The 12,581-nt window shown below is 40.7% G+C and overlaps 1 protein-coding gene across 3 annotated transcripts in view; it reads right to left on the reverse strand.

Annotated features, from left to right (window-relative positions):
• NPTN (neuroplastin) overlaps positions 1-12,581 on the reverse strand; it is a 59,699-nt gene that overhangs the window by 13,976 nt on the left and 33,142 nt on the right. For all 3 annotated transcript variants that reach the window (XM_037394564.1, XM_037394563.1, XM_037394565.1), the window contains 2 exons: positions 9,159-9,253; positions 48-181 (listed from right to left, as the gene is read on the reverse strand). In XM_037394564.1, coding sequence (XP_037250461.1) covers positions 48-181; positions 9,159-9,253 — 229 coding nt within the window. The remainder of the gene's footprint in view (positions 1-47; positions 182-9,158; positions 9,254-12,581) is intronic.

Genomic DNA, 12,581 nt, shown 5'->3' on the forward strand with positions numbered 1-12,581 from the left:
TGTGGGTTTGGCAGGTTAATACATACCTGACTCCCCAGGTTTCTTACCTCAAATACTCCGTTGACCTTCTTGCGCCACACCCACTCGGGATGCGGGAAGCCCACGGACTTGCAGTACATAAGGGCCTCCTGCCCCTCATTTTTATTTTCACTTCGCTTGTGGCCAGTGATGTCAGGAGTAGCTACAAAACAAAAGAAAAAAACCTGTGTTCACAAGCTGCTCTTTAAAGAGAGGTATTTCAAGCGCTGAGAATGTGAATAGAAAATAAGCCACAAGTTCCCTGGAAGCTGTTCCTTTCCCACACTGAGTCGATCTTACAGAAGAAAAATTGTGATTCCCATGTCTCTCCAAACAGCATCTCAACCGCAAGAATGTCATTCAGACTTGATTTGCCAGACAAATTGACGGACAAGGGAGGAATCTCAACATCGAACTTGATTTATGTACCAAAACCCTACAAAATTTTGACGGCCCAGCTGTTCCCTAGTGCAGGAAGCCGAGAAACATTGACGTCCCCGTCCCCACTGCTCAGGAGGTCCCTGCAGCTCTGCAGTACCTTTTCAGCTTTGAAACAGAGCTGTCAGAGATTCTGGTTACAGCCTGCCCATCGCACCAGGATGCCAAACTGATATTGCCTTAACATGAATTTCTGAAAGATGAATCAAGGTATCCTTCCCTGCAGCAAGATTTTAGATTCGGTCCACAGACATGCTGTGACTTGTGAACGCTCTCCGATTGTTACGCCTCAGTGACACCACTCCTGGGTATCTGCAATCAGAAGGCAAAATCCCTCCAACACAGAATCATTTTGTTTAGCCTATATACAAATATATATATTTTAAGGAGGGTTACAGGTGAAGCTGGGCAACTGCAAGGAAAACACAGCCCTGAATACCAGCAGAGGGTCTTCTGTAATTGATTCATCTATAAATAACGTCACTGCTGTTTGTCACAGCAGCCCCTTGCAGCCTAATACCTCACGAGAGATTACGATGGATCAATGGACTGCCTGAGCTGAACCTTCGCTTAAGCAGATGGCTTTGGTGCTGTAGTGACCACCTTTAAAGCCCATTCGCTTTCTAGCTTGCTAATTATGCCACACGTGGCCTGCTGTGTGATCGCAGGATACTGACCTGTTAATCCAGCCAAAGTCCAGCCAGAGCGCTCCAGGAAAAGGCTCCCCAGACACTGGAATTTATTACAAGGGCCTATTCAAGGAGAGTTCCCTTTACCACTCGCAACCCCTACAAGCAGGTAGGGGGTTTTGGCAGCTCATCTTGCAGCTGCAAGCTAAAGGAGTTAAGCAGATTTCACAGTTCTGATCAGCTGCAGCTAAGACCAAGCAAAACATCTTGTGCACCCAGACAGCATCAGCTGAAACTGCTCTTCCCAAAAATTACATCACAACTCTGGGAAAATGTTCAGCAAGTTTAAAAGCTAAAGGAATTATCACATTTCAAAGGCAAGGGCTTTTCAGATGCAGAAGGCACCCCATGCTTTATTCCTGCAAGATTCTTTTTGGACAGTAATGCAGCCGATTGACAATGTTGTTAGAGGCAGAATTAAAATAAGCTTCTGAACAACAGAAAAATCATGGCTGTAAGAATACCTAAGCTACAGCGTTCCTTAGTATGTGCATATTCACCCAAAAAACCACCATCAGGAGATGCTGACCAACCTAGGCTTTTCTCAAAATGCCTGTGTACATTCAAACAGGATTTCCAACACGTGTGAGTTCTGCAGAAGTTCTGATCATTTGACATGTAAAGAAACACGCACTTACCACTTACAGAATTATTACACTCAGCTGCATTTTTAAACACCTGATTTGCTCCTATTCAGGAGCAGCCAGAGCTGTCAGCATGCATTGACAGGCTGAACAGATCCTCCACAGTGGATGCTGCTGCAGAGGACACAGAGGCCAGCTTCTTAGCAGAGATAACTGCCCACCAGAAATTAAAACTAAATCCAGGACTTCTGGTAGAACCCTTAAGGAAGTTATGTCATTTTATAATAATTTTAATGTTAAAAGTTCTCTTCCCCACCCCCCAGCGATATTTAAGTAAACATCTTTTCAGTAGGGAGCTGAAAAAGAGCTTGTTACTTAAGAAAAATACTATGGTTGTATCATCCTGTAAGGAAGGTGGTGAAGGAAGTACATGAACAGAGTCTGTAAGTATCCACACAGGCAAATAACGGCTTTGCTAATGACACTGAATATACATGATCATACAGCAGGACCGACAGATGAAGCTAGACTAATGCCAACTAATTGCAAGATGATGCTAACCATAACCATGATATGTAAGAACAAGGCGCTAGGCATTTTATTTATCTTTAAGAAAACTGACACTTCAAATGTATCTTCACACATCAAACACGAAAACACTTTGAGAAACACAAGACATGAACTGAACGAAGACACCAAATCCTAACAATTCTCTGGTCTTGTGCAAAAAGAAGCTGCCAGCTATAGAAACTGAAGCAAGCTGGAAACAATATATGAACTGTTTATATATAAACTGAAGCAAGAACAATCCATATTTGCTAAGTGATCACATTACCTATTTCTACAGGGGGCAATAATACTTGGAGGAAATTAAGTTTTCAAGCTGAAGGTCTCCAAGCAGAAAATATATCAGCTTTACAGTTGAGCATGCTGCGTTACATCTTCAGGATACTAAGCACCAATGTGCACCTGCATCGTCCTTTCAAACCATCGTCTGCAGCTTCAAAGAGGAATAAAAACATTTATTCCTAAAGATGGTGTTCCAACAAGAAGTGAATTTCATCTTGTGATCGACTGAAAGGCATCATCTCTTCCTTGCTAGGCTTGGAAAGTTCTCTTACGCAGGAACTACGTAAGCGCAGCGACTTCCCTGCGGTTTTTGCTTAGTTGAGGATGATATGCAGAGATCTCATCCAACGTAATGAAAACGAAAGGCCAGCAGAAGCAAAGCACAAGAGAAAGATTTAAGGTGGCAAGGCGACAGTTCCAAACTGGCACCGAGGGGCTGTCAAAAGCGATTACAAACTACCCCCATTAGGAAAAGAAGAAATAGGATCCAACAGCTTAAAGTTGAAGCCCCACACAGTCTCCATCTGTCAGCACTCCGTTTTTCACTGCCATCTACCAGCAGACAGTGAGGCAAAGCAGAGCCTTGCAGGGAAAAGGGTACAGTAAAAGTCAGCACTGCAGCTGCCCCACTTTTTCCTGTAAGGTTGCTAAGAAAGAAAGAAGGAAAGCTTTCTAGGACACCTTACCTTCTACCGCAGGGTGACCTAGTGTTCTCCTACAGCCAAGTGATAATTATATTTCTTTAAGAGGAGGACATTTTGCCAGGTTATCCCAATGAGAGCATAAGTGCCAAGAATACATTCTTCTCTTCCCTTGCTGGGCACGGCTCTGCAGCAGCCATTTCCAGCTCTGCTAGGGCAGGGGCTATTTTTGTATGCAGTCTGAGGGGAGCGCTACATGGAATATTAATATTTCAAGGCATGATGCTAGTCTTTTTCAAGATACAGCTGAGACATTAATCCAGTACACTTATTCAACCAAACTGTTTGGCAAATTGTATTCTGCTACACAAAATATAAAATACCGCCGCAACTGACCCCAGTCACAGATGTAGCCAAGAGATACGTTTTCCTGTGAAGCATTTCAAGTCGAGATTTTTCTTACACCGTTCTGCTCTAGTGCCAGTAACAGATAAAGCACCAAATCGAAATAGGTTTTGTTCAGAAAAGATTTAGGATTTCACTTCACCTTTTAAGCAGCAGAATCCACATCTCCATTCAGATACAGTTGGCTGTGGAGACGTGGATACAACATGCTACGTCAACTCCTACATCAACGAAACCAAGATATTGCCCCTGATAAAAGAAAGCAAAATTTTTTTTATTCTTACATTGTGAAACAGGAAAACTAAACACTGAAGGTTGGTTTGAAACAGCACATGGAAGAACAAAAAGAGGTAGGGCTGGTTTACATTAATTGCTAAAAAAATATCAGAATAAATACAGAATTAGGCCATTTTTGACTTCTGAAAAGCAACGTTGTTTTGATAGTTTTACACTAAATCACATCAGAAAGAGGGTTTGTGCCAGAGTAAACACTGGACCTCCACACTTCAAGCGCCCAATAAGCACAAAATATACTGTGTAGCAGCTTTCTGAATGGTATGCTTTTAATACAGCTCTGAAAAGAGGGTGGGGTTTTTTTCATGTTACAGGGCACACAATGTCATTTCTTGATAAAAAGGAGATATTCAGCCCTTCCTCCAGGTATTTTCAAGGTATTTTACTAGCATTGCTAAAGAGGAGAGGAAAACTAATAATGCATAATACTTCCAAACCATGTCCCAGTTAACAAAACCCCTTCAAGTTTTCCCATTAACAGACAAAATTAAAGCAAGGGCAAAAGCACCTAAAAATATTCTTGCATGTAAAAACTATTATGTCTTATGGGTGACCTAGTAAAATGGCTCTGCGAGATTTATTTTTCTGCATTATAATTCTAATCCATGTCTACCTCTATAGCCTGAGCAGAGAGTTAAGACACCATTTGGGTACTGTGAGAAGGGAGAACATGACATGCATTTTCGGTGTAATGCTTAGGATCATTCCAAAATACAGTTGTGCTAAGAGAATGCCCAACTTCCTAATTAATTTCTGGTACAGCACTGTGAAACCGTAGTAGAGGTTTAAGACAGCCAGGAGTCAAGAAACCAAGATCTTCCAAGGCTGCTGAAATAACCACTCCTTTTCCAGCATGCTGCTTGGCCTGGAGCCAGAGTAAAAGTGGAAGAATAACATTCTGAGTGCAGGTATGGCATGCGAAACAAAAAGTCCCTAGCTCAGCTCAAATTAGGGGGTATAACAAAAGGATTTTTCAAAAGTGGTAAGTTCTATGTCTCTCGGAAGCAGCCAACAGAACTGGTCTGAGCACTTGCTATTGGGAAATCTATAGCAACTGGGGAGGATAAGAAGAGAAAAGTGCAAAATGAGTGAGGGATGAGGAAGGAATTCAGAAGAATCCCCTCGATGAGATAATGGCAGAAAGGCCTTATAGGAAGAGGCATTAAAAAAAAACTACCTGTACAGGTGCACAGAAAGAAGGGAGCCTTGAAAGGAAAGAGAACAGATGCACTCCCCCATCAGCCATGCTACATGCATTGGTATCTGGGCAGCAGAGGGAACTGGAAGCATGTTCCTCGCCATCTGGTTTTCACTGCAGCTGCTCTGCACTGGACAATGGTTTGGAGTATCAGAAGATAGAAAGACAAACTTGTTTCATCCTCCTTCTCCCAAGATCCTGATAAGAGCAAAAAGATTGCAGAGGCAGAAGTCTTCACAGTTGTATTTTGGGCTTTTTCTGCTTTCTTTTAATCTTCAAGTTTTCAGAGCTCTCGCATCACAACACTGCAAAAGCACTGCAGGTATTTCCACCATGTGGCAACAAAACAATTAAAAAAAGCATACTTTTTTGGTAGATAGCACACGCTGCATCCTGGCTAGTGCCTGGCAGGATCATCACCACTGTTCCTGCTGAAAATAGCCACGTCATACATCATGTCCTGGTCACCTGCAACGCTCTCAGCCAGCCGACTTCACTGCAAAAACAAAGGGTGGGAAAAAGATCCCTCCCTCAAGGCAGAATCCTCCTAATACTTGTATTTACCCAGCCTGTTATTTCAGGCTTAGATCTGCACTCACACAATGCCCTAACAGCTCTCAGAACTTGAGCAAGAATACTCAGTCTCCACCAGACACTTTATCCGACAGCCGGACTGTCTGAGGGAAGCAGACTTAAGCCATTCCTGGGAACTCCAAGAGAACGACACTAAACCCCAGTATTTTCATACTACCACTGCCCTAGTCATTTTTTTTTTACCAAGAAAATCTGCTTTCAATATGCAAGCACACCTAGCAATTCTAACGCGAAGCTCATGTTTCTGAATTTTTAAGCTTCTTACGCAGCACATGTAGAGATTCAGGAAGAAAACAGGCAACATTACATAAAAGGCAAATGGCACTGGTATATCCTGGATTACATCTGCTGCGAGGCATTTGTTAAAGCTGTTCACAAGTTGTCAGAAAGTCACTATTTTGGTCTACAAGCACTTTCATATTCAAAACCATCATTTCTATGTGCATCAGCAGTTAAAAACTGCAGTATAATTAAATTCACAATTAAGCCATTAAATCTATGTACAATTGCTTAACCACAAATACTGCGACAGGCCTCACAAGCAGGTAAGCATTAAATTATGGCAGCTGCAAGGTCAAACAAGATTCATGCATCAATGCCATCACATATGCCTTGATTAACAACTAGGAAACATCTCCACACGTGAAGCAGTATCAAAAATCTGTTTGCTTCAAGAATTCTTTGGCAGAATATGTAGAATATTTACACCAAACTGCAGGAGTCTCAGAGAATGCCTTCCCTAGCAAAGTAAAAAAAAAAAAAAAAAAAAAAAGCCCGTATATTCTTTGCCACTAGCATGGATATTATTCAGAGACATTTACATCCAAGAAAGCATGTGCGATACAAGTTCAGCTGTATGGCTCTTCCAGGAGCAGTGACTAAATGAGTACTCTCTGATCGGAATGAATTCATGTACAATACTAGGACTGCAAAAAGACTGCAAAGTTCTCCAACTTGTGCTTTTAAATGCAGCCCAAATTTATTACTACTAAAGTTTCCAAATATCAGGAGTTCAATAGGAAAGCATCTTTTCAGTTTAAAAGTACACATGCATTCCAATTTGCTTTGCAGATGACTTGACAAAGTACTTCCCACCCCAGAGAAGCCCTGGTACTTCTTTCTGCCAAGGAGGAATTTGAGGCACATCAGCCACTCTTGCAATGCTTTATGGAGGAGCAGGTGAATAGTTACTGAGTCCCAGATTGCGACTGCAGAGCAAGCTGCAGGTGTAATACCTCCCAGGAGTGGTGCTGGAGTCATTAGCTTCTAACTGATGACTATTCATTTGTATTTATGTATAAATTACCTGTGAAAAGTTGTTAGTTATTATTTTCCCTCTACCTTTTGTGCCAATACTTCAGATATGATTCTTTCTTTCTACAGCGTTAAATCCTATGCCCCTGGAAACCTCTCTGCCAAGTTCTCTCAGTGTCCCTGTCTGGCAGCAGACAGCAGAGATGTATACAAAGCTTTAAAAGGTCTTCATCTATTACCAAAGTTAAACTTCCTGTCTCTAAAAGTGGTTTGTCACCCAAAGCAACCTAGAGAAGGCAGAAAGGACTATAAGTTGTTAATTGAGATATTAGAAGATTTAGTAGCTACAGTGTAAGAGCAGAATGCAAAAAAAGCCCCCCCAAAAAGAAAAAAACCCCGACCCTACACCAATATACCTTCAACACCCAGAAGACATGGTGACCAGAAGTACAATGTAAGTTTGAACTCAACTTGCTATAAGCAAGGCAATAATTACTTTTAGAGATTCAGTCAAGATTTTTAATCAGTAAGTCCATTTCTCACGTGTTCACATGCCATACACCTCTTAGCTGGGCCAACAGGAAATTGGGGTGCACTTGCACGCGCACATATTTTAATTTCCTTCTTCCCTTGCACAGATAGCTTCTGTGCCAGATCTGGTTAAACACTAGGTATATTTTGATAGGTTGTTTTATGCAAAATCATGGGAAAAAACCTTTTAAAATCGATACAGAAAATCAGCAAGCTTTTCTTGGTACAGCAATCTGTCAGAATGCTTATGTATATGGCAATATTTCTCTTCCCCAGGAAACTGTATGGTTCAAAAAGCGCTGTTCTCTAGAGAGGAAAGATGGCATTCAGAATAATACTGTTGCATTTGTCATTTCACACAGACTGCCGAATTACCCCCACTTCCTCACTTCAGATTCAGGAACCTGACCATGCAGTGGGGCACCAGAAGTTCCCAGGAAAGAGGTCAGCTGTCAGCTTTTGCTACAGATCTGTGATACCCAATTTAAACAGCAATGATCACAATATAGATCAGGACAGGCTGCATCACTGGCACAGGGGTGCTAAGAGATAGTGTGAAGCTTCCTCCTTCCCATTTGCTATTTTCAAACAGCAGTAGAGGAAGCTCCACATTTAAGCTGAATGTGTAAGGAAGATGGTAAGTAATGCTAACGTAGATTTCAAACAAGTTTACAGTACACCTTCATAAAACCAGCATCAGTATAGTCCCAGATGCACATAGGCTGTTTGCAAGACTTTTTAACACATTTTTTCTATAAACTCATCTGCCTTTGACCAACAAAGCTGCCATATTGCATCAATTCCATCTTACTACAGCATATAAGGGACAAACCACAGCTACTGCAGAGCAGTGGGCCAGTAATTTCCACAGTTATTCAACAAACGAACAACTGTATTGTGGCAGTAGTTTAATACTGTATAAAACACCATCACCTCTATGTTGTACGTCCAACAGAAACACTATTCTTTTGTTCAAGAACTACCATAAAGCTTGGTGCAAACCTTTCACATTTTGCAGTTTCTATCCACTATTTTAGGGTCCTAAAGAGGTCAGAAGACTACTAACATACACAAGACAGAAAAAAATGGTGCGCAAAAGTGGAAAACCCCAATCTGGTACAGGACATCTGTCCCAACCAGAACCCAGGCTTTCCCAGCAACTGAAATAGTCTCTGCAGACAAAAAGACAGTTCCAAGCTACCACGCGAGAGATGCTGGTTCTTACTCTTTTCCTATTCACAACAAAGTACATTGAATACATTCAGATGGCTTCATTTACGGTGAAAGATGGAGGAACCAGCAGCTGTCTTTGCATAAGCACAAACACATTCTACAGCAATCTTTATCCTGCTGGACAGGTATGGTCTCTTGTGATAGCCAGATTTACCAAAGGAGTGCAGAAGTGTGCTAGAAGGTGTTTTAGTACCTCTTGTGTGGACCACAAATGCAATGGTCATAATCTTTTATCTGTGAGATCTTTCCCCTACGACTGTGTGCAAGACTTTCCCTTGAAATTATAACCAAGGATTGGACACATATTATATATCATGAGAAGAGGCCTCCTGAGCTGGCTCTCTCGTACAGACACCGAGCACGATGGCAGAGGCAGTGGAAGCATACACTTTCAGGAAGAGGAAATAAAACAACAACAAAAAAAGAGTACCTCTCACTTCTATAGTGGCGTTGGCTATAGGAGAGTTTGAAAACACAAACACGCACAAGTATTCCCCTGACTCTTCTGCTCTGGGCTTCAAAATCCTGCAGACAGGGAGAGAACACATGAGCCGTGTTAAGTACTGTGTTAGCAACCAAAAATGAGCAGGCTAGGAATTTATTTCCCTACCCCCCATGCTTCACAGCTGTCATTTGTTAATTGAAGGTATGTTATACAGACATACCTACTTGAAATAAGAGATGTTGTACGCCTAGAAAAAGGGTGAGCTCTAGTCTGGAAAGTCAGTATCAATTTAGCTAGAGACACTGCATTTAGTTTAAAAGCAAAGAAGGAGCCCAATACCTGTTAATTATGCACTACAGTTAGTTTGATGTGAGTCACGCTCCAGTTGCTAGGCTATTAGGCAGATACCACCTCCCACTGAGGGAGAAACTGGATTTGTATGTACTATCTGCATTAAAAAAATCATAGCATGGCCAATTGGAAAGCAACAGACACAATCAAGGCTTACACTGTCATTTCATAAGCTGTTTTCTTTTTCTCTTACGAGATATGAGACTGGTCCATTAATGGCTTTGATTCAAGCTGCAAGTGGAAAAACTGCAAAAGCTGGTCAACTCATGAAGACACCACACAGGAATCTGCTGCCACTTGAAATTAGGAAAGACTAACGCAATAACAACTAGTAGAGGGGAAAACAGGTGCAAACCAGCCAGAAGAAAATCAGAGCTGCAACAAATGCAAAATAAAAACAAACAAGAAATACTAAAAAACCTCACCCCCAACAACCAAACAAAAAGCCAGGAAAAAACTGCCCAAGATAACTTTACACTCAAGATGGTGCTACCTTCAAGTTCACCAGCTTTTGCTGTCCTTCAAAAAGCTTTTGGATACAAATGACTTAAAAAGCTCTGTGCGTATGTTCTTCAAATATTTACCTACAAAAGACATCTTAGACTAGAGAAGCATACAATGATGTGACGCAGAATTCACATCTCCATACAGCACAGAATAAGGCAGAGTACTACTCATCCCTCCCTCCCTTTACTGAAAGGCTTCTTAGCTTTCTTCATTATTACTATTTTTTAAAAACACATTAAGTAAATAGCTTGCAGATGAACAGAAACTGTGCAGAAGAGCACTGTAATAAAATAATTTAATTAATTATTAAATTGATTTATTTCACTTATATTTTATTTATTTATATGATTTATTTATTTAATTATTATATATATAGTAATATAATTATTAATTTAAAAAAAAAAAAAAGAAGAAGAAGAATGAAGCATGGAAACTGCTTAGACACATGGAAAAAGCCACTCAGTTTAACACAATACTTTGACCCAAGTCTTCACTGTGTTTACAGCACTTCTTTCCGGAGTCGACCAGTGAAAGTCTGAAGTTAGTTATAAAGTTAATAAGTCTTTCAGATAAGCAATAATGTACCCACTTTTCACGGAGTTAGAATTACAGATTATCATAATGACAGAAAGAACAACTACTTAAGAATCATCAAGCATCAAAGGCATAATTGCCATTTAAACTGTAGGCAGGCGAAGCAGCCTTAGGAAGTGCGCAGCAACGCTGAACATTAATGCCTGCCGACACCGCTGGCAAAGGTGCACTCCACAGAGCTGCAGTGAGACAACCCCAGCCAACTGCTCCCATCACCAGGCTATCTTGCGACTCTGCAATAGAGAGGGAAGGCAGAGAATACCTGGCCTTCTGTAATTGCATTTAGGTCCTTAATAGTGAAGGAATCATACTTTGACCACTTCTTTTTTTATTCACTTAAGTCAACGCTTCAGGAGGGTGGTGAGGAAGTAAGACACTGTATTCTTTCAGTTCTACACAGACTGCTTGACAACAGCCAGTACTAGAGTATTATTACCATAAATCATTAAAAAAGTGTAAACTGATACAGCTGCAAAGTTTTAAAGACAAACAAGCACCTGAAACAAGTTTGTGCAGCCAACAACTTCCTCCAGTCCTGTGGCTTTAGTAAAAGCCCAGCTTTTTGTACATGTAGACTTTTCAGCAGATGCAGAAAAAGCCAACCAAACAAAAAAAGAAACAGAAACAAAAACCCACCAACTATTTTCTTCAGTTTAGCTCAGCAACCTTCTACACAACTCTGAATTAACTGATGAGGAATTGCCAAATAAGTCACTCCTTATTTCCTCCAAACTATGAATGTAGACTAGGGGACAGGTCTCTACAATGACAGGACAGGATGGCCAGAACCACTTCCCGGCACTTTCTGCTGTAAAAGAATACACTACAAATAATTCTTGCCCATTTTTAATTAAAATGGTGAACTAAAAAGCTATACTTAACTCTGAGCTTTCTGATTTCAGCTGGCTTCCAGCAAGAGCAGCTAAAACAAGTTTGAATGAAGAATGAGGAAAGATGTATTCAGTTTCTAATGTTGTATAAAGCAGGATTTTTAAGGAGTAGTTTAACCTATAAATTCTGAAGCTTTCTGGATAGCAAACAATGCTGAACTTCACATTCTAACTATTTTATAGCAGACCAACACATGTTAATAACTGAAAAACCAAGAACCTAAAGCTTTTTTAAGGAAAATAAATAGAACACAAAAGATTAACAAAGTATTTAAAAAGTGCTTGAGTGAAACATCCTCTTGTTAACCACAACTATGTTGCCACTACTTGCATGGATCCTCACTGACAAAATCTGGTATTTCCATGTTCACAAGTGATCAAATCAAACTAGACGTTAACAAACCGATCAAATGCAGTGTGATCATATGCAACAAAAAAATGCCACAGAAAGCCTGAAACCACAACATGCAGCAAAGCAGCTTAAAAATGATCAGGAATTCAAGATCTACTTTGCAAATGCAAATCTACTATTTCTCAAGCTGTCCCCGAGACTGCGGCATGCTCTAGCAGCCCCTTCATTCTCTGGGAATAGAGAGCCTGTCTTACAGTCTGCCCACCTTACTTCCTTCTTCTCCAGGAAGTTAAAACTGAAGCCAAGTTTAATTCTTCCTTTACAGAGGAATTTGGAAGGAAAAATCCACCGCAGCTTGGAAGAGATTATAGACAAGTCAGCCTCAAAACCTGGCTTCTTAAATAATAATGTGCAATTTTCGGTAACCTTGATGCAAAGCGCCTTTTTTACCACTCAAGCTGGTGCTTTTGGACAAGACTGCTCATCAAGTTAATTGCTAGATAAGAAAGTAGAGCCTTTAAAACTCAGACCCAGTGTTAAACATTGTACTGAGAAAGTAACAAGATGTAATTCGGGAACTAAATGAGACTATTTTTTTAACTGCAAAATGGAACAGATAATGCAAAGTGAGCTAAAGCAGAGAACAAAAGGAAAAATTTGAACATCAGCATCAAACACAACTTCCATAATACTGTGGATGAAACGATGCTTTGC

The sequence above is a fragment of the Falco rusticolus genome, chromosome 7 (genome assembly GCF_015220075.1).
Source record: "Falco rusticolus isolate bFalRus1 chromosome 7, bFalRus1.pri, whole genome shotgun sequence".
Taxonomy (NCBI): Eukaryota; Metazoa; Chordata; class Aves; order Falconiformes; family Falconidae; genus Falco; species Falco rusticolus.